Source organism: Metopolophium dirhodum, chromosome 1 (genome assembly GCF_019925205.1).
Source record: "Metopolophium dirhodum isolate CAU chromosome 1, ASM1992520v1, whole genome shotgun sequence".
In the NCBI taxonomy this organism is placed as follows: Eukaryota; Metazoa; Arthropoda; class Insecta; order Hemiptera; family Aphididae; genus Metopolophium; species Metopolophium dirhodum.
The window spans coordinates 127,652,233-127,677,556 of record NC_083560.1 but is presented as its reverse complement, the minus strand read 5'-3'; the positions used below and the strand labels follow the sequence as shown (position 1 = coordinate 127,677,556).

General features: G+C 36.3%; 5 protein-coding genes, 1 long non-coding RNA gene and 1 pseudogene across 6 annotated transcripts; 5 read left to right on the top strand and 2 right to left on the bottom strand.

Annotated features, from left to right (window-relative positions):
• Positions 1-4,881: 4,881 nt before the first annotated feature.
• On the top strand, positions 4,882-5,376 carry LOC132953700 (uncharacterized; the record flags this gene model as incomplete). Its single annotated transcript, XM_061026069.1, has 2 exons — positions 4,882-5,158; positions 5,279-5,376. Coding segments are annotated over exons 1-2 (375 nt in total), but the record flags the coding sequence as incomplete, so codon positions are not given.
• A 415-nt stretch (positions 5,377-5,791) lies between these two features.
• On the bottom strand, positions 5,792-6,704 carry LOC132953699 (uncharacterized). Its single transcript, XM_061026068.1, has 2 exons — positions 6,268-6,704; positions 5,792-6,191 (listed from the first exon to the last, which is right to left on the bottom strand). Exons 1-2 carry the CDS (start codon positions 6,702-6,704, stop codon positions 5,792-5,794), a joined length of 837 nt encoding a protein of 278 aa, XP_060882051.1.
• Positions 6,705-9,021: 2,317 nt separating this feature from the next.
• LOC132936733 (uncharacterized) lies at positions 9,022-10,046 on the top strand. Its single transcript, XR_009663532.1, has 2 exons — positions 9,022-9,342; positions 9,467-10,046. It is a non-coding gene; the product is annotated as an uncharacterized LOC132936733 (long non-coding RNA).
• A 1,340-nt stretch (positions 10,047-11,386) lies between these two features.
• On the top strand, positions 11,387-13,578 carry LOC132936593 (uncharacterized). The gene is made up of 2 exons (XM_061003343.1): positions 11,387-11,691; positions 12,131-13,578. The coding sequence occupies exons 1-2, from the start codon at positions 11,632-11,634 to the stop codon at positions 13,463-13,465; spliced, it is 1,395 nt and encodes a 464-aa protein (XP_060859326.1). The 5' UTR covers positions 11,387-11,631; the 3' UTR covers positions 13,466-13,578.
• A 1,285-nt stretch (positions 13,579-14,863) lies between these two features.
• On the bottom strand, positions 14,864-16,576 carry LOC132953698 (piggyBac transposable element-derived protein 4-like). Its single transcript, XM_061026067.1, has one exon. It carries the CDS (start codon positions 16,574-16,576, stop codon positions 14,864-14,866), a length of 1,713 nt encoding a protein of 570 aa, XP_060882050.1.
• Positions 16,577-21,586: 5,010 nt separating this feature from the next.
• LOC132935716 (uncharacterized) lies at positions 21,587-24,118 on the top strand (annotated as a pseudogene).
• LOC132935717 (uncharacterized) lies at positions 23,953-24,904 on the top strand. Its single transcript, XM_061002332.1, has one exon. The coding sequence runs from the start codon at positions 23,953-23,955 to the stop codon at positions 24,814-24,816; it is 864 nt and encodes a 287-aa protein (XP_060858315.1). The 3' UTR covers positions 24,817-24,904.
• The last annotated feature ends 420 nt before the right edge of the window (positions 24,905-25,324 follow it).

Sequence of the window (25,324 nt, the reverse complement as noted above, 5' to 3'; positions counted from 1 at the left end):
CCTTAGAATAGTACAATTAAACATGGCCAGATCAAGGGCAGTATCCGACGAACTGCTCCATCACTGCACCAATGGAAAAATAGACATTGGCCTGGTACAAGAGCCGTACGCACATAGAGGAATGCTGCATGGTCTCGAACACAGAGCCATTCGCACAGTCAAAACCAAGACAAACGAACATCATGGCATATGGGCAGCCATCGTGGTCTTCAATAGACATTTGGATATAGTAGCCAAACCACAACTTACCACGGACCACACGGTCGTCCTTGGTGTGGCGTATCCTGGCCAAACTCCAATCGACCTGGTATCGAGTTATTTCCAGTTCCGTAAGCCAACCGAGTACTTCACCAACGAAATATCGCGCATCCACCCACATCTCCTAGACAGAGCGATCCTGGGAATGGATGTCAATGCGTTCTCGCCCAGATGGCATGACATCAGGCGCAACGAAAAAGGCAGAATAGTCGAGAACATGATCGCTACTCTCGGCGTTGTCATCCTCAACAAACGTGATAACGAACACACTTTCCAAGGCGCTAGGGGTCGCAGCAATGTTGACATCACTCTAGCTTCCCCAAGTATTACTAGCAGTATTAGGGATTGGCAGGTCATCAAAGGGGCCACCACGAGTGACCACCTTATCATAAGTTTCACCATCTCGGATCAGGTTGATGTTATTCAAATATCCCCGTATGTCAGTACCGAGACAATAAAATTAACAAAGTGGAATTTGCTGATGCAGTCAGCAATGCGCTAGGATCCACAAACTGTGACGGCTCCATCAATGGGTCTGCGGAACACAATCTCGCTAAGCCTAAAAATGGCCTGTGATAAGCTGCTAGCGAAGCCCTCTGTAAATAAGTCCATCCGCCCCCCGTGGTGGAATGCTGAAGTAAATAGCTCACGACGTGTACTCAAACATGCACATAGAGACATGCTCCGTCATAGAACTCCGGAATCCAGAGAATTATTCAGGGCAGCAATTAACATACACGTCAGTAACATACGAAAATCCAAGAAGGTTATCTGGCAGAAATTCGCAGATGAGCCTCTACTGACGGGAAACAAATGGGGAAAACTAACGAAGTGGCTCATAAAGGGGAGGAGTGATCAATCGATACCGTCTGTACTCCGAAAAAGCGATGGCTCTTACACGTCCAGTATCAATGACACCATCAGCCTCATGCTGGATGAGCTAATTCCTACATCTGTTCATGACCAGAGAATCGAGCCCGTTGATGTAACAGGTCCCGAATTTCCACAGATCACTTCAGAGGATCTGACTAGAATAGTCAAAAAGCAGAGAAATAGTGCCCCAGGAGCAGATGGGCTGTCGGTGAACATAGTCAAAGCTGCCTGGCCAGCTCTCTGCACACATATGCTACGCCTAGTGAATAACTGCTTAAGATCGGCAAAGTTTCCGGACACATGGAATAATGCAAGAATAGTCGTCCTACTGAAAAATAAAAACAAAGATCCGCTTACCCCGAAAAGTTACCGTCCAGTCAGCCTCCTACTAGTTCTGGGGAAGATTCTGGAAGAGGTAATCTGCGACATCACAGAACGTGAAATCGGAAACCGTCTTAGCTCCGATCAACACGGCTTCAGACCAGGGAGATCGACATCGTCAGCATTAGATGAGCTAATAGCCTGGACGAACCAAAATGGACGCCACGTAATCGGTAGTTTCCTCGACATAAGCGGCGCTTTCGACAACGTCCGATGGCCAACGCTGATCGAGGACATGAGATCTCTCCGGTGCAGTCCGACCATTATCTCCATCACATTGAGTTACCTAACTGGAAGATCGGCCACGTATAGAGTTGGTGGCTCAGAACGGACAGTAAATCTCACCAGAGGCTGCCCACAGGGATCTAAGTTTGGTCCTAGACTCTGGAACATTACTATGGACCCACTTCTGAAGGAAGTCTACCCAGAAGACACTAAGTTAATCGCGTACGCCGACGACATTGCCCTTCTCGTTGCGGGCAACACAAGACACGATATAATTAGCAAGACTGAGTCAGCATTACAAACTATTGCTGCATGGGCTAGTCGCCGAGGGCTACTCTTCTCAAGGGAAAAATCGGTAATGGTCCCACTCAAAGGTGGTCTAGTCCCGGGTTTCACTGCGTCCTTTGATGGTGGGCGAATCAGATCAGTCCCGGAGACTAAATACCTCGGCCTGCTCCTAGGCGAAGGATTCAATTTCCACAATAATGCAGTTAAACTACTTAAGTCCAGCACGGACGTCTTCTCTCGTCTCAAGTCAGTAAGAAAATCCAAGTGGGGTGTATCAGCGGCACTATCACTCTTAATCTACAAGGCAGTATACATCCCGAGGTTATTGTATGGATGTAAAACCTGGTATCCGTCCGTAACAACCGCAGATATGCGGAACAAGATGGAGTCTGCCCAGAGAAAGATCCTCCTAGCGGTCACTGGAGCTTACAATACAACCTCAACGAGGGCTCTCCAGGTCCTCGCAGGCACGCCACCTATATTTCTCCAAATAGAATCCGCGATTAGAACACAAGATGGAATGCAGAAATCGGAATCTGAACTAATCCTGGCAGAGCAGTGGCAAACTCTCTGGAACGGCTCCACCAAAGGACGTTGGACATATGAGTTCCTGCCTGATATTAGTACCAGGATCCACACACCAATAACTTTTGACTATTACACGGCCCAAATAGTCACCGGCCACGGAGACTTCAATGGCAAACTGAATAATTTCAACCTCGTTGCTTCTCCACGCTGCAGCTGCGGCCACACCGAAGAGTCAGCGGAACACGTGATGTACGAATGCCCGATATTCGACGACCTCAGGGCAAGACTTCAATACTCACTCGACAAATGCGGGGTGGAATGGCCATGCGATCGCCAAGCCTTCGTTTCCTCCAGAAACGCATGGTCGGCCTTAGAAAAATTCTCGAGAGAGGCACTCGTAAGGAAAGAATGCTTCCAGATTGAAGAAAGGATTCAACTCCGAGAGGGAGTGGACCAGGACCAACAACTCTCCCAGTAGGACTACATCGTCCTACGTCAGCACAAGGCCCGGTTTTGGCTGGGATGGGCCCGACGACCCCATGCTGCCTGAGTCAATCACCGACCGGGGTGGGGTCGTGACGAGTAAAATCTGTCAGAAACCCGTACAGCGGGACCGGGGAGCCCCACTGCCGCAAGGTTAGTGCCCCGGTGCTGAGGCCCAAACAACATCACGGGCCTCTGTAGCGGACTCGCTGGGGCTGTGGTTGAGCTAGTAATGACCACTAGCGGCAACGCTAAGTCAGAAAGTGGATTACCTCAAGATGTCCCTATCTACTATCTAGCAAAACCACAGCCAAGCGAACGGGCTTGGAAAAATCAGCGGGGAAATAAGACCCTGTTGAGCTTGACTCTAATCTGGCATTGTTCGGAGACATGCCGAGGTGTAGCATAAGTGGTAGACCCGGACCAAGGCGTGCGATTTCGGCCGTTCGTCTCCGGGCCGACCTTGAAATACCACTACTCGCATCGTTTCCCCACTTACTCGGTAGTGCGGAACGTCTTCGGTCGTCGTCCCGTCACGTCGTCGGTTTGCCGTCGGTTCGTCCGGCGCGCGCCGCGGTCGCCGTTCCGTCGGCCTGTGCCCGTTCGTGCCGGGCCGCGGTTGATATTCCGGTAGCGTTAAGCACCAGCCGAGGGATCCGGGCGTCAAACCGCGGACCGCGTCCGTCCGCGTACGGCCGACCGTCAAAAGTTGCCGTCTGCGTTTGCGGCGTTTCCGCGGGCCCGGTCCCTGGTGCGATCCGTATTCCGAGGACACCGCCAGGTGGGGAGTTTGACTGGGGCGGTACATCTGTCAAAAAATAACGCAGGTCGGAAACCTCGCGTAGAGCAAAAGGGCAAATGCTGGCTTGATCCCGGACGCTCAGTACGCGTAGGGACTGTGAAATCATCGGCCTCTCGATCCTATCGTCCGCTGAAGAGTTTTCAGCGAGAGGTGTCAGAAAAGTTACCACAGGGATAACTGGCTTGTGGCGGCCAAGCGTTCATAGCGACGTCGCTTTTTGATCCTTCGATGTCGGCTCTTCCTATCATTGCGAAGCAAAATTCGCCAAGCGTCGGATTGTTCACCCGCTTAAAGGACTATCCAAGGGAAAATTAAAAAAAAATATTATTATGAAATATTGTAGAATGAAAACAATTAGGAATTTTGGTAAAAATAGTTTTTGATTGCTTCGCTCCGTTCGGTTCTCATCGTCGTTTTAAAATGACGCGTGACGTCACAGGTTCCATTGGTCGGCCGCCCGCCTATTGCATTACATGTATTTCTTCGACGCATCGTTAGTCATTTATTTATATATTAACTTATAATACTCATAATGAAAAGCGGTTTTCATATTACAAAACCTTAGATATTTTCCTACAACCTGATACTATCATCCTATTGAAATAATAAATATTAAACGTAGAAAACGTAGAAAACGTATATTTTATCCATAATTTATACATATTTTCGTTTGTTCATACTTCATAGTATTATACATATTATACCAACACAAACAATAACAATACAATCGCAGTTTATGGGTTTTCCTAAATACAACAGCAGACTACGTTTCGACTAAATTCGTTTTATTTTGTTATCTGTAATCATTAATCAATAGTATTACAATTTGTTACATATTATTAGGCACTTTGTGTCTTCGCATTCATTATCTTACGTCAAACGTGCGTTCTAAAATGTCTTTAAAACCATATAGTTTTGAGCCAAATGTTAGTGACATTGATAGTTTTGAACCAAATTATTCTGTATCTTTATGTTTACCAAATGTTCAGGGAAGAGCCCAAGTAGAAGTAAATGAGTGGTGTAATTGTGAAAATTGTGCAAAAATGTCGAACGATTTAGAATGCATGTGTTGTTCAGAATTTGATTACGTAAAACAATTATTGGATTCAAAAAAATGTGTTACTGCTACTGCTTCCTTTGAAAAAATTATTTTAGCTGAAGAAATATTGAATATTACTCGCCAACAGATGATTATGAAAACTAAAAATAAATTGAAGAAAAAGCAGTTGAGCGCGTTAGAAGTACCGAATAAAACATGGAGATATATTTGTTATGTTCAGTTTACTCATTGGGTTAATTCATGGACTTCATTGGGAAAAGGTATATTTAAATTAAAATATACCTATACATACAAAAATATACTAACTAAATTATATATTATAGCCTATTGTAGGGTAGGTAGTTACATTTAGTACAATAACCAAGTTTAAATATTTTTAGGAGTCAGAGTTGTCATTCCTGCATGTGTCATAAACAAAATAAGAAATAAGTACCCGGAAAAAGATGGACTGTATGTTGGTTTCAAAAAATCAAATACATATTTATCCTCGTAATTGTATATATTTATTGTAATTTTTTTTATTATTTTCAATAAATAATCATTCTAAGTACAATAAATTCTAATTCAACCTTAAAAATTATATATGTTTAATAATTATGATAATAATAATAATAATAATAATAATAGTTAATAATAATTAATAATAATAATATTTAATTAATAATTTCATGATTTAAATAAAAAGGTCAAAATCATCAGTAATTTATTTTTATGACACTTTTTTATTTTTGAAACCTTGAATACTTTTTCAATCTCATTTCATCAACATTTGGCTTTGATATTGAAACTATATTGGTCGGAATTCGCAAATTGTCATCGATTGTACTTATTTCTGTATTTAAATTATTAACTGTTCTTGCATTAATTTTGATATTTTCAATTATAATTTGTCGTCAATTGTTTGATGGATTTTTGTAACGATTTTTTAATGTGTAACGGCCGATTGGCTTTGAAAAAACCAATTTATCTCCTATGAGTGTTTTGTTTACATTATAATTGTGATCGAGAATGGCAATTATCGAACGTAAATACATTCCATTAAACTTGAGATGTATTCTTTTGGGCATATATTTCAAGCGAACGTTATGGTAGGACTCCAAGCGACCAGTATGTACAAAATGTTTTGCGTGTTGTAAATCTTTTAACAAATCTTTAGCCATAATAATTTTTTTTAACGCAAAGTAAGACTCACTATTAGGATGTATCCAAAGCTTTTTTTTTAAGTCTTCATCGTTTAACTTTTCGTGTTCACATTTTTTTGTTTTGCCATTATCTTCCCATTCGTGCACATTACTAATGTGGTTAAGAACTGAAGTGAATTTTTCAACGAGTAATGATCCGTCACCGTTACAAGTTTGAGAGGACCCACCATAAATGGTTATTTATGCTCGTTTTCCATAAATATGCATCTGGATATTTTTTGTCAAGTCCTTTCAATCTTTTCGACAAACTCTTAGACAAATGCCATACATCAAATTCATGTTCAATTTGAGGATATTTTGTACGTAAAAAATATCGAATACCTCTATGTCGATCCGTTAGAAATAGTTTTATATTACAATTTTCTTCTTCAATTAATTTATCGATTAACGATTCGCAAGCTTTTCGTTCCAAATCCCCAGAACCCATACCTTTTTGGACTAAATTAAAATCAATTATTTTACTGCTATGTAAGTCCATTACTGAGTAAGTGCAATATTTTGCGCAGAAACCCGGGGAATCAAATTGCCCATCTCCGGCCAACCAAATATTTGTTTCAGAATTTTTAATTTCATTTAAATTGTCTTTTCGGTGTTCACGCCACATATCATTAATAACTGGGCCTGTATGTAATTTAGTAATAAAGTCGTATGTTGTACGTGAAAAAAAAGCTAGATTTATTGATCGACAAAAAACTGACATTTGAGCGAATAAAATTCCCGAAAGCGTTAAAGCAGCTCCAATTACAATATTCCCTTCTGGGCGTTTTCCAGTCTTTTTTTGAGAAGTTCATTGAACAGTATGGCCCTCTTCGCAAACTGTAGTAACAGACAAAAATGTTCCTTGGATATAATGTTTCATAGATATATTTCTTGTTGAACATTCTTGACAGTGTTTAAACAAACATAAAATATTTTCCCAAAAAATTATAAACCAATCATCGTCGTCAATGTTTGGTTTTGAAATTAAATCATTATCGTCAACACATGAATCAATATCATCTTCATCACTTTCTTCTTCACTGATATCTTCATGTAATTCAAATGACAATTCGTTATTAGTCTTTAGTAAATATTGAGCAACACTTTAGCTACCTAAATCACATTGGACACTAATATCATTAACATTATTTTCATGTTCTTGAATAAAATCTATAGAATTGTAACTTAAGTCAAAAGAATGTTCATTTTGCGATTCCAAAATGTTTAAATCATCTTTAGATTTTTTGACTGGTGTGCTTGATTTGAATGAAGTTGATGTGAATTTATTTTCTCTTTTTCTATTCTGTCTTTCACATCTTCTTGTAGATTGTAAGGTAAGAGTAGGGTCGTCAGATTTTGTTTTGTAAATGGTAGGGAAAACATTAGATTTTAATCTGATCACTACCTTTGTGTCTGGCATAAGTTGCTTACGTAATATATCAGACTCGTTGAAATCATCACTTTTAAAATGAGACGAACAAATTCTATTGTTTTTTCCTGGTATAAAATTTTTACGTTTACAAAAATTTACCCATACCTTATATCTTTGTGGAGATTTGTCGCGCTTTGGAAACCTATAAAAATGAATTGTTTCTTTGTGGCTATAACACGTACAACCGAAAACTGAACACAACATTTTAAGTTTAACAATAATTACTATAAAAAGAAAAACGAAAACGAACTATATAATAATTTTCTGCTGTCGAATACGGGTTACACTACGAAGTAAATCGACGACTGATGTCTGATAAATGATAATGAACCGAAAAATATATTTATAAAAATTGTATTGGTGTACGCCGTACGGACAAGTTATACAAGTTTATTATAAAATAATAATAACTAAGATAAGGTGGCAGTCAAAACATTGGAAAGTGGTAGATATTATTTAACATGACGGGCTGGTGAAATAATTGTAAAATAGAAACAAACGAAAAAACGTATAAATTAAATGTTTTTTATCTTTAATAGTATAATATTTATTATTTCAATAGGATGTTAGACTCATGTTGTAGGAATATATCTAAGATTTTGTAATATGAAAAAGGCTTTTCATTATGAGTATTATATGTTAATATACAAATAAATGAATAAAGACGCGTCGAGGAAATGCGTGTATTGAAATAGGCGGGCGGCCGACCGATGGAACCTGTGACGTCACGCGTCATTTTAAAACGACGATTAAACGGAGTGACGGATAATATTTTTAACGGCACCCAATTTTTAATTATACCAAATACTAAAGATTTAGCTTTTATCTATTTTGTCCTTGAATGGTCCTTTAAGGGAACGTGAGCTGGGTTTAGACCGTCGTGAGACAGGTTAGTTTTACCCTACTGATGCAAGGTCGCACGCGATCGAAACCGCCTTTACGGCGGCAGTCGTTACGATAGTAATACTGCCCAGTACGAGAGGAACGGCAGGTTCGGACATTTGGTTCGGCACTCGCCCCAGCGGGCGTTGGTGCGAGGCTACCATCCGTTGGATTACGCCTGAACGCCTCTAAGGCCGTATCCACTCTGGAGAAAACAGCCAGGCTGGCTTTCGGGCCAGTCTTGGGAAAACGATCGTCCGTACAGCGGAGGAGAACCCAGTATACATCGGGAAGGCGTCAAAGCAACGAATGGATCATAGCAGGAAAAATGTCTCACTGTCCATGACGTCATTACGCTGTATTGCCGTTTATCATCGTTGATAACAGTAGACAAGCATATTATACAAAACGCGTTTGCGGCATTTTTAAAAAAATGTATTTGAATAATAAGTTTTTTTTTAAATATAATTTTATAATTTATAAAATTATATTAATTATATTATATTATATTAATTTATATAATTTTGGTTTATCTATTTAAAACAATAGAAAGTACCAACTTTTAAAATAATAAAAAAATAATAAGTATAATACAATAATCAATAGTATTTTGTTTGCAGTTTGCACTTCGTTGTTGCAGTTTTTTTCTAATAGTTAGTAATAATTATTAATATTTAATATGTATCGTTGTAAATTTTGCAAAATAACTAATGAAGAACCTAATGAATGTTTTTACTTTTTATGATTAATGTATGTCTATTGTCTATAAAGGGGTGTAAAAATTCCAAAAGCAGTGGATCTGTTAAAACTGGTTCAGTATGTCCATCAAGTATTAAAGTACATGTAAATAGTTCAAAAGTGAATGTACAATATTGTAGTACACATATGTGGCATAATATGGAAATAGGTAAACAAAGATTGTTTACAGAAGACAGAAGTATGATTGCAGGTACTTACTATTATTTAATTTTTGTTTTAATATACTTACATACATTATAGACTATATAATAGTGATTTATGATTTAAAATATTAATTACCCAGTCTGTATAATATTGCAATGATTTATTTTTAGGAAAATAGGCAATGGGTGTTCCTGTCAACAGAGTATTAGAAGATATAAGAGCATCAACAATTCAAGGAGACTTAAAACGAATTCATTTGTTTGAAAAAAAAGATGTGCATAACATTAAGAGGGATTATAGAATATATCAGCATGAATATATTAGCTACCTTTACTAAATGATTTCTTATTTAGACAGAAAAACAAACTTACTATTCAAAAACATTTTTTTAAAAATGCCGCAAACGCGTTTTTTATAATATGCTTGTCTACTGTTATCAACAATGATAAACGGCAATACGACGGCGCGGCGTAATGACGTCATGGACAGTGAGACATTTTTCCTGCTATGATCCATTCGTGTCAAAGCACGTCAAAGGATCCGAAGTCCACGACGAGCCGGAATCGCAGCCGCGCGGGCTCTCGGGCCCGCTGACGGCGCATCAACGGTGAACGCGGTGATCCCGCGGCAAACGGTGTGGGTTTTCGGAATCGTCTGCAGACGACTTAAGTACCGGGCTGGGTGTTGTACTCGGCAGAGCAGTTACCACGCTGCGATCTGTTAAGACTGCCCTTTGCCTCGGGGGTTCGTCTTGTCGGTTGGACAGGACCCCCAGTGACCGATGCGTGAACGGATCGGCCCACCGGTCTCGTTCCTCGCGTCGAGCGCTCATAGTCGATGCGCGGCGTTTCGGCGCCGCGTATCACGAAAGGCGTCCGTCGCGCGGACCGCCGGTCGGTCGACCGCGCTAGTGATTGTTTTCGGAAGTTCGTCGTACGACGAACACCGGCGCGGTCGACCGACCGGCGGTCCGCGCGACGGACGCCTTTTTTTTTCAATTCCGTGTGGTCGTACCACTACGCAGCGACAGGATTTATTTGAGATAATTATTTTTCACACGCGGTCGCCGGGACCGACGGACCGACTTTTATTTTTTTTAATTTATCTGCCTTCCTACTACGCGCTAGCACGTGTGATTTGGCCGAAGATTGTTCGGTTGATGGAAAATATTATTACAGCAAGTGGCTGTGGTTTACCGGTATTATTCGTTGCGGGCATTCGGCGAGCACGTCCCGCGGACTCGGAGTGAGTGCCATACGCGGAAATAATTTTCTTCGACGGGCGAGGCGCGAAGTCGCTCTTGGTCCGCGGCGGCGTCCCCGTGACCGTGTCCAAACCACCGTGTGTGAAAATTCGATTTTTTTTTTTCACTCGACGTTCGCGGTTATTCGGCGATCCCGGGGTGGTGCACATGACGGCAGCCCCGGCGATGTCCGTCGACACGATTTCGAATTCAACTTTTCGAACGTAGTTTTTCCGTGTGCAATAACTCGTTAACCGTTGGTTCGATCTCGACGAACCCGAGATGTGATCACGTCGTACGTTCCGAGTACTATAGGATACCGGTATCCTCGACATTTAACCCTTTGACGAGTGGATATAATTTGGTATCAATCATCCAGAGAGTGAATTGTTTTTATAAAAATATTGGTATTTTGCTTAAAGTAAAGACGTCATTTGACGTTTTAGATATTTGTGTTACAATAGTAAAGACGTCATTTGACGTCCTACGGGTTTTATAATGTATATTCTCTTTTTATCGTTTTTGATTGTAATTAAAAAAAAACGGTATAACCTACCTATACGAAAAACTATATTATAAACAGTACAAATCCTTATTCTTTGAATAAAAATAAAACATAATTCAATTAAGTTAAAAATAAAAATACCTTTTTGAAAAAGAAATTTTAATAAATTCAAATAAAAATAACCTTTTTTCAATCAATATGTAACAAAACTATTGTTTGCCTCAGATCAAGTCAACAACTTTCAGATGGGATAATGCCAACCTCAATCGAAAAGAAGAAACCGCCTTAAATCGTTTAAGAATAGTACATACTATACTCCGCGCCACGAGAGAATGCATACGGCGGCCCACCAAAACACGTTCTTTTTCGCGCATCCCCACCACTTTACCAGCACGATCGCCACCCGTCGGAGCTCTACGGAGCACATCGATTTTGTCGGCAGGTGTGTACACTGCGATTACAACAACAAACATTTTTTCATCACGTCGTTAGTCGTTTACCGATTTTCGTTTATCAACGTTTCCTATTTTGCGCCCGTTTTTTTGTTTTTTACTTGCCAATTTTACATTTTTAACTCTGTCAATACAATGGACGAAGACTGTGGATCCATCAACATTTCACCGATGAAAAGAAATCCTCGTGGAAAAGTAAGATTTTTAAAACATTTATTTAATAGGATGTCAGCGCACTGTTTTTTTTGTCTCTGGCCCATGCGCAACATAGGCAAAACATATTTACGCAGAATCATTTTTTTTAATGTTTTTGTGTAATTTTAGAGTAAATCACCTATTACAAAAACGATATAGAATAATATTTTTGAGGGTATGACACATCGATTTACCTTAATATAGTTTTAAATCAATTTAAACATTATTTACATGTACTTTTTTTTTGAAGTCGTATACAAAGTAAAATAACAATGAAATATAAAAATGATATGTCATACTAAAAAAATCTCGAAAATGTAATAATTATAATACAAATAATCATTAGAATTAGTTATTCGAATATATTATATGAAAATATTTACTTTTCATTTTTTTTTCAATATGTTTTTTTAATGTTCAATAAATTTTTATTTTTTAGTTTGTTGGTTCTCGACAGAAATTGATGATCGTAAACCTTTACAAGACTAAAATGGCTAAGCAAGACAATGCAGACGGCCCAAAATTAAAAGCGAAGGAGATTATTAAGCAAATATCCGAAGAGAGTGGTATAGGGCAAAGGACAGTGAGTGTTACTCTATCGGAATACCGAAATAAAGGCAGTGTATCATCACCTAACAAAACCAAAATCCGACCAACTGTTACGGAAAAAGTTGATGATTTTGACCAAAATGCCATTAGGAAAAAAGTACACGAGTTTTGGCACAGGCGAGAAATTCCAACTTTAAAGAAAATTTTAACTACGGTCAACGAAGATACAACATTACCAAATTTTTCCGAAACAACATTACGTAGACTTTTAAAACATCTCAATTTTGAGTATGTTCGAAAATCTCGTAATAGCGCTCTTATTGAACGAATTGATATTGTGTGTTGGCGTCGAAGGTACTTGGAGTCCATAAAAGAATACCGTCAGTTAGGTAGACCCATCTATTATCTGGACGAGACATGGGTGAATGCTGGTGAAACCACATCGAAAACATGGGTCGATAAAACTGTGAAGTCACCACGAGACGCATTCCTAAGAGGATTAACGACTGGACAAAAGGAACCGTCCGGTAAAGGAAAACGTCTCATCGTGGTACACATAGGTTCATCTGACGGCTTTGTTGTTGGTGGATTATTATGTTTTGAATCGAAAAAAAATACAGACGATTACCACGATGAGATGAACGGTGATACCTTTTATGACTGGTTCGCCAACATTTTACCGCTACTTCGTGAAAATGCCGTTATAGTCATGGACAACGCGTCGTATCATTCTGTGAAGAAGCACACGTTTCCAGTAAGATCTTGGAAAAAACAAGACATCATTGATTGGTTGACAGATAAAGGCGAGGTAATAGATAAACCAATGGTCAAGGAACAACTGTTGGATCGAGCGCAAATTTTAAAATCACAGTATAATGAATATGTGATAGACGAATTGGCGAAATCTGCAAATAAAACTGTGTTACGCCTACCCCCGTATCACTGTGAATTAAATCCAATAGAACTTGCGTGGGCGTCGGTGAAAAATTATGTTAGAATGAACAATCGTACTTATAAAATTAATGACGTTAAGAAATTATTAGAAGAAGGAGTCGAACGGGTTACGCCCGATATGTGGAAGAACTTTGTTGGCCATATCATTAAGGTAGAAGATAAATTCTGGGAGGTAGATTTTATATCCAACGAATTGTTAGATGCTGAAGTAACACCACACGTTCTAACAATTACGGGTGACACGTCTGATTCATATTCCGATTCCGATTAAATTAATATAATATTTTTAATTTTGTATTTTTGTATTATGTATTTGTATATATTATATATTTTTATTTGTATTATGTATTTATATGCACTGACAATAAATGATTAATTTGTAATTTTGTTATGTTTAATTATTTGCGATTTTGATAAAAGAAAATACCAAAAAAATAGGTCTTGATTTTTGGTATACAAACATAAATTGAATGGTACCAGGTAAATAATACTACAGGTAAATAATAATAAAAATTATACGAATATAAGTAAATAATAATAAAAATTATACGAATATAAGTAAATAATAATAATAATAATAATATTTATACGTAAATACGCGACACGGCTCGTGTTTCTATTGTGTTACTTGAACCGCTGTATGCAGAGACCAGTTGCCGCATGGTGGGGACATTTGGCCTCGAGACAGCGGAGCGCAGTCATTTGGATGCGCGTGCCGTATGCATTCTCTCGTGGCGCGGAGTATAGACTTACCCATGGATATCTCATGTCCAATGATGAACCCCCCTTCTGTGAAGCCTGCGGCCAACATCTCACCGTAAAACACATCTTGACTGAATGTCATGTTTACGACCAGGAGCGAATGGACCTCAACTTAACCGAAACCCTCGACTCAACTCTCGGACCACAACCTGATCAAAACAAAAAAACGCTTAAATTTCTTAAGCTAACTAATTTAATTAACAAAATATAATTGTATCTATGAACCCTGTATCTATACATTATCTAAATTGTTATTAAAAATTGTGAACTAATGGCCTTTGCTGCCGAGTTGTTTTTAAGATCAATAAAAAAAAAAAAAAAAAAACTATTGTTTGAATGAAAACAATTAATAAATTCAAATAAAAATAATAACCTTTTTTAACAATGAAAATGTAACAAAACTATTGTTTGAATAAAAACAATTAATAAATTCCAATAAAAATAAAAACCTTTTTTAACAAGTCATAAATTCTAATAAAAATCACTTACAGTATATACCTATTATATATATATATAATAATAACAGAACTAATCAAATTAAAACAGTTTTTAATATTTATTATAAAAATAAATAAATAGAATAAAATTAATACTTTTGTTTTGTATGGTAATTTTGAAAACATGGCTCTAGACATAGTGCCTTTCCACATTCTTTGCACTCATATGCTGTATCTTTTCTACACTGGACATCTAACTTAGTTTGAAAGTGAACATGGCATTTTTTTTGAATTCTACTTTTTCCTTCAGGTGGTACTATGCGTGATGGGAAATGACGTTCTGTGAGACGAGTTGGATAATCTCCTATTATTTTCCTACCTGGACGACTGACTTGTACCAGAAAAATAAGTCTGAAGTAACCGTTCAATTAGTTTTAAACGATATTCTGGTAGTTTCAATTTAGTTTCCTTCAGAGAATTATACACAATGCCAGAATTGAGGACAGATAAATCAAGCAGATGAAAAAAAACTTTTTATACCATTTTATAGACCTTCTGGCTGTATTATTGAACGACATCTGCATATCAGATTTATCAATGAGACCCATATTTACATTGTAATCTAATATGCAGTCAGGTTTTTTAATTTTATTTCCTACACGGTCAGTTTTATTAGTCACTGACATTTTTGTGTCGTGTACAGTTGAAAGCATATGGACATCTCTTTTGTCCTTCCATTTACAAGTCATCATGCCTTTTGTTATAGCAGATATACATTGACCAGGAGCTAATTTTGTTGGGAACATGGGAATACCTTTTCTATTATTCCTAACTGTACCACAGGCACCAGTGTTATGTTCTGACAAATATTGGTACAGTAATGGAGAAGAATACCAATTGTCCATATAAATAATATGACCTTTATTTAAATATGGTTCCATCAAAGTTGTTATAACTGAACCTGACTGTTTCAATGATTCGTTAAAATTTATATGTTTGTTATCACCTGTATAAACTAAATAATCCAAAACATAACCTGTTTTGCAAACACAAAGGACAAATAATTTGATTCCGAAACGATGCCTCTTAGAAGATATGTATTGTTTGAACTTAAGTCTCCCTTTCCACTCAACTATACTCTCATCAACACATACCTTCTGGTATGGTTTAAAAACTGAGCGAAATTTCATTCTAAGAGATTCGACAATTGTATCAATTTTAAAAAGCCTGTTACCTTGTACTTGATTTTGGTTATCACAAAAATGTAATAACCTAAGTATTATTAAACACCTATCTTGACTCATAGTTTTACCAAATATAGGAGTCAATAGTAGTGGTGATGTAGACCAATAATCTTTTATGTTATTTTTCTTTTGGTGTGCCATTAAAAGTGTTAAAGCAAGAAAAGTATACGTTTCATTTACACTGGTTTCCTTCCATTTTTTTAGTTTAGAGTGCTGTTGTAAAACTTTATTTTTTATTATAAAATGAAAAAATTTGTTTGTTTCTTCAACAATATGTTGAACTAAGTGTTCATCAAAAATCATTTTAAAAATATCCAACTCAGAAAACTCAGGTGCTAAATCATCAATAAAATCTAAATTTATACCAGACTGGAAATCATTAAAATTGAATTTTTTTGGAATAAATTTAGAACATACATCATCATTAAAGTTCCACTGACCAGAAAACACTTGTTTTGGTGAATTTTGATTTTTACCTTTTTTACTGCACTTATTTGCTCCGCTTATGTTGTCACTAATACTATTACTTGTATTTTTTATACTTTCATCAACATCCATAAGACCATTGGAAATATTTGAAATGTTAACACCATTATCATTAAATATAGGCAAATTTTCAATATCTATAAAATCTAAATCAGAATTAATAGTAATTTCGGGAGAACTAGCAAAACAATACATGTCCTGGTCATCATTAGAAATATATTGAATACTTGATGTTGGTTTTGAGCTGGGAAACTGGCTGTAAAGATTCCTTGAAGTATTTACTGGAGTACTGCACAATTTAGAAACTAATTTTTCCCTAATCATTTTTACTAAACTATCACCTTCCAATTCAGAATCTGATGTGTCACCATCCCAAGACCAGCCATCTCCATCGTCCTCAGATTCAGCATTGGTAATTAATTCATTTATTTGATCTTGAGAAAGAGAAGCCATTGTAAAAATAATAAAGGCAGTAGGTATCAATAAACTAATAACTAATAAACTATCTATTATAAATTGGACATCTAATTAACATAAAAATACAATATTTTTCTCTGTTCCGAACGTAATCAATCAAATTATAACGTTAGTGAAATATATTGTGATAAAGGAAATTAAATGTTTTGGCGGGTAGATCGACAGCTTCAGTCTTATCCGATGTGAAAAACAACAACGTAATTATACAATATATCACAGTGTAGGCAAAAACAGTACACATCATGAAAACCTTAAATTAATTTTTATTTTATTATAAAGTGAACACTGTTAATTATATTATTCTCTTTGACTTTCATAGCCAATAGATAGGAGTAAATATTTCATTATCACGTACATATTGATAAAATCAACACAGTTTTCTTAAAAATTCGTTAAACACAGAGATAACTGAAAAACGTCAATTGACGTCTTTACTCGTCAAAGGGTTAAATCGGTATGCCGTTAGCCTCGGCCGAACCGCTACGCACGGAGATAGACCGATATTTGAATTTCGCTTAACCGCTACGCACTGTGATTGACTTTATTCCAACGGCGGGGTCTCGGACCACCGTTTTCACGGTTTGCCGATTACATCGACTGTACCGTTCATCACGGGCGGACGGCAGAGTGGTTGTCCACCGGTTTCCCGGGGTCAGCGCGAAAATAATTCTTGTACTGTTTGTTACGGGCAGACCGCAGAGTCGTTGTCCAGGAATATCCCCCTTTGCCGAAAACCTTTACCGCGTAAAATTTCTGCGCTGACCGTGACATTACCGGGGTGATTACCGTCGCCGAGCTGCGCGCCCGCCGTACCGTCTCGTCGCACGAACCACCGTGTGTGAAAATTCGATTTTTTTTTTCACTCGACGTTCTCGGTTATTCGGCGATCCCGTGGTAGTGCACATGACGGCAGCCCCGGCGATGTCCGTCGACACGATTTCGAATTCAACTTTTCGAACGTAGTTTTTCCGTGTGCAATAACTCGTTAACCGTTGGTTCGATCTCGACGTACCCGAGATGTGTTCACGTCGTACGTTCCGAGTACTATAGGATACCGGTGTCCGCGACATTTAAATCGGTAATCCTTTATCCGCGGCCGTACCGCTACGCACGGATTTTGTGATTTTCGCCTTACCGTTACGTACGGTGATGGTGAAGTTCATTCGACTCGGGTGTACCACTACACATGCATACCCCCGTCGCACATTGTGAAACTCGAGATTTTGTAAATTTGTGAGCGACTTGGTCGTCGGCATTCCGCCGGCGTTCGATCGCCAATCACGTACGACACCAAAGCCACGGGCGACGCCGAAGCCGACGCGTCCATCGCCGCGCACCGGTCTGCCCCAGTCTTCGGAATGGTCAGAAATCCAATGCCCTTCGATGGTATCCGTCCAAGTTTCGGCGACCGACCCATCTCTCACGCCGAGTGGCAAAACTCAACCGGCGTCGCAGGGGCCCGCCTTCCGGTGGGCCTCCGACGCGCAAATCGTTTTTTTTTCAAAAATTGATGACGACTCCCGTTACCGTTCCGCAAGTTACGAGCCCTGGGAAGATGCACATGTCCCACAAGCAGTGGGAAGATGCACTGCCGCCCAACATGGAACCAATTCGTTACCATATCCAACACATCGAGCGTGCGTGGCGTGAACTAAAACGAGTGTTAACTAGATGTAACTGCCCAAGAGTGTCAACCTCTTACATTGGTGAATGGATGTACCGCACTAATATTTTAAACCGGGAAGGTGGTATACAGCAGCAATTTTGTAGGTTTATGAGAGACATAGGAAGGGCATATCCTGGTATTGGATACATACCAATGACACGAGAAATTGAAGACTGCCAGTGTCCAGAATGCTATAAAACCATTTTTCATTGTTACTTTGATCTCGGGTATCGATTTCAACTTGTTCAAAATTGACATCATTCAATGATGTCAGAAACATTAATTTTTTGGTTTCCAATTCTTCTGCTGTCAAAATTTCTATGAGAGGTTCAGCTAAACCATAATCGGCATCTGGTCCATATGAACGCGGCTTTTGGTACCTCCGCTCATCCGGAAATAATTGTCTTTTATTTTTCGTGTTTTTTCGAATCCGATCAATATTTTTCATAAATTTTTTTCCAAACATCCCTATAAAATAATTATAATAAAAAATTGGGCAAGTAGGCAAATGCTCTGATGCGAAGTAGGTGTCAATTGTATCTCGTAATTTGTCATTGAGAATATGTCACTGCGATAAAAAGCAACATTTTAATTCAACAATAAATCATTGTATACAATAAAAAAACAACTCTGAGTGGAAACGGCCTATCTTTTTCGTAATCTAACGATTAGTATAAAGTATAATATAAGAAAAATGCACAAGTAGTAGGCACCCTCACACAGACTTGGATAAGATACTGTTTAAATGTATGTCCAATACATATTCCGGATAATTAAAAAAAAAGTATTCAAAATATATAATCGAATACTTTATGATGATAGTATTGCGGATTCCCTAAGTATTTGGAATACTTAAAAAAAAAGTATTCCAAATATACCTAAATGCAATTTATACGGAATAATAATGAAATAGTTTATAAAATTGACTGAACGTTAAAATAATAGGTACCTATTCAAAAAATACTGTATTAAAATATTTGTAAAAACTAAAAAGTAGTTAAAAATTCGGAATACTATCCAAGTCTGCCTAAACATTATGTATTTATCAAAAATACTAGTGAACAAACAAACCTGGACTATTATTATTTTCCATTTTCTTATGTATTTTTCGTAAAAACTGGTTCGAATTGAATGAAATCACCGCTGCTTCAACTCTCGTGTTATAACTTCTACGACCTGAAAAGTTTAACCTTTTTCCCGCCACATGCTTATTTATAATTGCATTGAATTGCTCGCATATATTATTTGTTTTGTTTTCAATTAGGCTCTCTGCATTTTGTACTAATCTGGAAATGCAATTTTTCATTTCTCTCAATATACCACCGTTTTCGGCTTCTGGGATTAAATTTATTGCAGAATTCGATTTTGACCCAGTACAAAAGTAAGCCGCACAATTTGAATGGTGCCCTAATAAAAGTTAAAAATGAATCTGGAAAAGTATACTATAAAGCATATTATATACAGATTATAATAGGATTTAAAGTCTAATACCAATATAAAAATTACCAATTAGTCGATTGTATTTTAGTCCATGCATTGTAATACTATTCATAAAACCTTCGACAACTCCATCTGCTTCCATACTCGTTGATGATTTAGTCCAATTCATAAAGCATTCATGCTTGGGTGCAATTTCATTTTTAGTTGCTGATTTTTGGCAAATTATACAGTACTTATTTTTTATACCAATAAACAGTATTTTCTGTGTTTTTAAACCGATTATTGCGACCTAATTCATAAAAGGTGGGTACTTAAAATGTATTCATAATATATGAATTTAATTAATTAATAAAAAGCCCAAAAATATTCAATTAAACTCTAGGAATTTGCACTTATTTATCATTATTAATTATTGGGGCTAGGGGCTTCGTCTCCTAAAAAAACCACTTAGAATCTAAAATGTCATATAAAATTCGTCTCACCGCTCCAGATAACGCATCATATTTTGTCTTGTAGCTACGCTTCGACCACTGTCCGTCAGCGACTACTGTGCACATGGGAATGCCATCAGAATCTATACTTCCACATTCTAATGCAATTCGTTTTTCTTCTTCGCCAGCTTTCCTTATTTCTTCCCACGCCGATTCATGTATTGCAGTGGCGGTTTTGGGGGTGAGGCAAGTGAGGCGCCGCCTAACCTAAAATTTTAAGTAAAAAATACTATTAAAGTTTTTTTTGGCCCACCGATAGCATATACATATTTTGATATTAATTTTTAACGTTTTTATGATTTTATTTGAGAAAAAAATCTTCTTTGCCAAGTAATATAAATTATTATTTATTATATTGTAAATGGTAAATCATTATATTATTTAGTGTTTATTACCAAAAATAGTGATAAACCGATAAGAAATGTATGAAATAATTATTACGTAAACAAACGCTAGTGTTTCAACTGGCGGCAATGTTCCGATGACGTCAGTAAGCACCGTTTAACTCCGCCTCAGAGTATGTACTATTGTGTACATGAATTACATACACAAGCGTATGTACGCGAATGCACGCGACTATTAAATAACTAGAGTTGCGCATGCGCAATGATCATTGTGAGGCTCGACTAATATCGCCTTATGTACTAAAAATAGACTCGGTATACAGGAATATATAGTCAGCCGGCATTTCAACGTAAAAACACATTATCAGTAAAGATGTTATTGTTACAATCGAGACTCGGGACAGTTTTCCGTTGTAATATCTATTGATAATAATTTTATATTTATCATTAGTGATTTCTGTCTTGACGTCTTGTACGAATGGTCGCTTGTGTCTTACACTTTTTCGGTGATTCCGGTTCGTCTTAACGTCTACGTTAAAATATATGTGCGAGTGCTGCAGTTTTTTGTAATAAACCTTATTAAATTAATTACTGTTGGAGTTATGACGTATCCAGTGACAGACGTGGTAGTTATGTTGTTGGAGACGACGTTTCGACGATGGAATTCTGATAGTAAAAATGATTTACTAAAAGTGGGTAAGCCTATTCCGATTTTGTCAGCTTTGGCTCCTAACAAGAAACTAAGTAAGGTATTCTGTAGGTCATTTAATCCAAATTTTTATCAACAACACTCTTGGTTATGCGGGAGTCATTATATACAAAAATTGTTTTGTTGGCCATGTTTGTTGTTGGGTAAAGTGAAGTCTGTGTGGATTTTTTTTATGTTTTTAAATTAGATTTATTGTGAATTCTAATTTTGTATGGTGGGAGGGGGGGGTGATACATAGGTTGCCTCACCAAAAAAATTCTACCATAACCGCCACTGATGTATTGAATTGGCAACTACACTCTGTAGTTTAACAAAACCGGTACAAGAAAGTGAAGGCATTTCTAAAAATGCAGCAAACTTGGCCATTTGGGTATGACCGATCCCTGTCAAGGCACATTATTTAGGTATATGTTATACTTTATTTCAATTAATTGAAATGTTGTATTTTACCTATAGCTTGACAACCACTGATTATTGCCTTATTAATTGGTACACATTGTTGTTGAGCATTTTCGGCAGAGTATATTTTGGACGTTATACCACACATTTTGCACTTAAAATTAAAAACAGAATGAAATCCATAAATTTTTTCTGATTGGAACTGCATATCAATAAAACTGCAGTCCATTCCTCCACTGTGACGAACTTGTATTTGTTGTATAAAAAACAAAATATCAACAATACGACGTCCAGATAAACGGATATACGTCAATTCATCGCGAGTCAATTCATCGTGTGTCATTTCATCGTGGTCAATTTATCGCGGCGTCAATTTATCGCGACGTCAATTTATCGTGACACTAATTCATCGTGTGTCAATTTATATATATTATATTTTTAAATAACTACTCCAGAAAAACCTAGAATGACGTTATATACTGTGGCTGATTATAATCTCCATTACGATAACGATGAGTGTTAACTAGGCCAGTTTATGCCCCAGTCGATCGACAACTGTTGAACTTTATTTATATTGCCGCGTCGCCGTTTTTGTGTTAGTGCGTTTTCCTTCTTTTATACAATTATGGCTTTTGAAATGTTAAAAACTGAAAGAGGAAAAAGTATGCTTTCATTCAATGGTTATATTTTCGTAAAAGAAAAAGAAAGTGACGTTAAATCAATATGGAAATGTAACCAATATTTTAAAAACAAATGTCGAGGACGCGTTCATTTAAGTGATGGAAAAATATTAAAAAGTACTGACCATAACCACGTTCCGAATTCAACAGACACTAATGTTAAAAAAACTCTAAATTTACTAAAAGAAATAGCTACCAATAACGTTGATGCAAGTTCTCATTCTGTAGTAGCTACAGCATTATCTCAAATCCCTATAGAATGTGCGGCTCAGTTACCTAATATTCATAGACTCAAGCGTACTATACAACGACTACGTAAACAACAACTTCAATAAATTACCAAAAGAGCCAACCGATTTCAATTTTAGTATACCTGACGAGATGACAAAAACCACTGACGGTAATCTTTTTTTACAATATGACAGTGGTATTAATACAGACAGAATTTTAATTTTTTCAACAACAAATTTATTAAAACTTATGACGCAATGCAACAATTGGTTTTGTGATGGCACATTTTCAAGTGCTCCAACTTTATTTTATCAAGTTTATACTATTCATGCAGTACAATATTCAAATGTTTTACCATCAGCTTACGTCTTATTACCCGATAAAAAAGAAAAAACGTATAGACGTATGTTTCAAGCATTAAAAAGTATTACTACTGGATTATGTCCTAAAACTATCATGGTTGATTTTGAAAAAGCTGCGATGAACGCGATAAATTATGAATTTCCAGAAACAGAAGTAAAAGGATGCTTTTTTCATTTTTCACAGTGTATATGGCGACAAATTCAAGATGCAGGTCTTCAAACGAGATATAAGGATGATGTAATATTCGCACTACAAGTACGAAAGTTACCAAGTTTAGCTTACGTACCTGAAAATGAGGTAATTAATGCTTATAATAATCTTTTGGAGACAACATATTTTACCGAACATGATGAATTATTATCACCGATCCTCAACTATTTTGAAGAAACTTGGATAGGATGCATGGACAGACGACAAAAAAGAAGAGCCCCTAAATTTGACATTTCAATTTGGAATTGCTATTCATTGGTTTCGCAAGATTTACCTAGAACTAATAATGCAGTAGAAGGATGGCATAATTGTTTTACTTCAATTTTAAATCAATGCCATCCAAGTATTTGGAAATTCATATTCGCGTTGAAAAAAGAAGAAAATATAAATAAAGTAAAACTTGAACAATATATAGGTGGCGAACGTCCACCCGCAAAAAAAAAAATACTTTGACAAAGCACAGCGTTTGAAAAATATTTGTTATGATTTCAAAAATAGAACGACTGATGAATATTTACAAGGAATAGCACACAATTTCCAATAGCAAGTATAAGTGTATTATACATTGTTTTATACATTTTAATTCACAATTTATCGGTAGTTAGTAGAATCATTGAACAATGGGACGCTTTGAAGTTATACTTCAATGATCAATGGCTCTGCGAAAAACTTCTTTCAAGTAAAACAATATTTGACCAACTTAACGACCCTTTCACGAAAGCCTTCTATTTATTCTTGGAATGGGCGTTACCAAAATTTGTTTTATTAAATAAATATTTCCAATCTGATAAAGTTGTGCTTGATGTCTTGCACGAAAAAATGGTAGTGACCTACAAAGACATTTTATTAACTTTTATGAAGAGAGAATATATTATAATGACTACGTCACTTCCAGATATTGACCCCAATGATCAGACCAAATATTTAAGATCAAATGAAATGTATCTGGGTATAAAATTAACAAACTTTTTGTCGGGTGATTTAATTACCCAGAGGCAAGATTTGCGTAAATATTTTTTTGGTAAATGTCAAAGTTTTCTTAGAACAAGTTGTTTACAGTTAAAAAAACGTTACAATTTTGATGATCCAATTTTGTCTTTATTAAGTTGTTTAAGTCTAAAGATCGCTCTATCTTCTATTAAGCGACAAACTTGGCCATCACTATTAACTCTTATGAATAAAGTACCTCGCATAATTGATAAAACTAATATAAATTTAATGCAAACTATTGACGATCAATGGCGTACTTTACCACTAAATATTCCAGAAAATTTAAATGAAGATATGGACACTGGTACATTTTGGAACAATATGTATGTTTCGAATGAATTTGAAAATTCATGTTTCAAAGAATTGGCCAAGTTTGCATTGACTGTACTTTCACTTCCACACTCAAACGCAGAGTGTGAAAGACTGTTCAGTAAAATAAACAGAACAAAAACCAAGTCCAGAAATCGTATGATAACTGAAACGGTTTCAGCTACATTAATGGCTTGTGAATGTGTAAAAAACATGAAATTCAGTTCTAACCGGCATAAAAATGAGTATAATTGTGTTACATTTAGACCTCCAAAAGAAATGATAAACTTGATGACTACTACTAACTTGTATCCAATAAAAGAGAATCAAAGTGATGGAGATAATGATAATCAATATGATCAAAACTTATTTTATTCAAAGTAACTATTTTTATATTATCATATTCATATTTAAAATCCACATAAAATGAAGTCTAATTTATTGATGGAAAAGTAATATTTTGTTATTTGAAACTAAAAATATGTGTACCTGTTTTGTTTAAGTTTTTTATTTTATTTTATTTTTAAATTAAAGGTATTTTAAGTTGTAATTTATTGTTTTAAAATTACATTGTTTGTTTAAAGTTACTATTATTCATAATATCATTTATATAACCTATTTATTATTTTTTAATTTATAATAAGTATATAAATTTAAAAAATGTGTAACTTTTTTATTCCGTTGTTATTTTTGTAATAATGATATTTCAAATTATAATTTATCAATTGTTTTAAAATATAACGGTATTTTATCATAATAAATTACTATTTATAATAAAATATGCATATATTCTTATTATGTGTATAATTATTTATTATATTTTTTACAAACTATATTTAATTGAAGTCGTTAAGACTTAAGATGTATAGTATTTATATTAGAGCAAAATTTT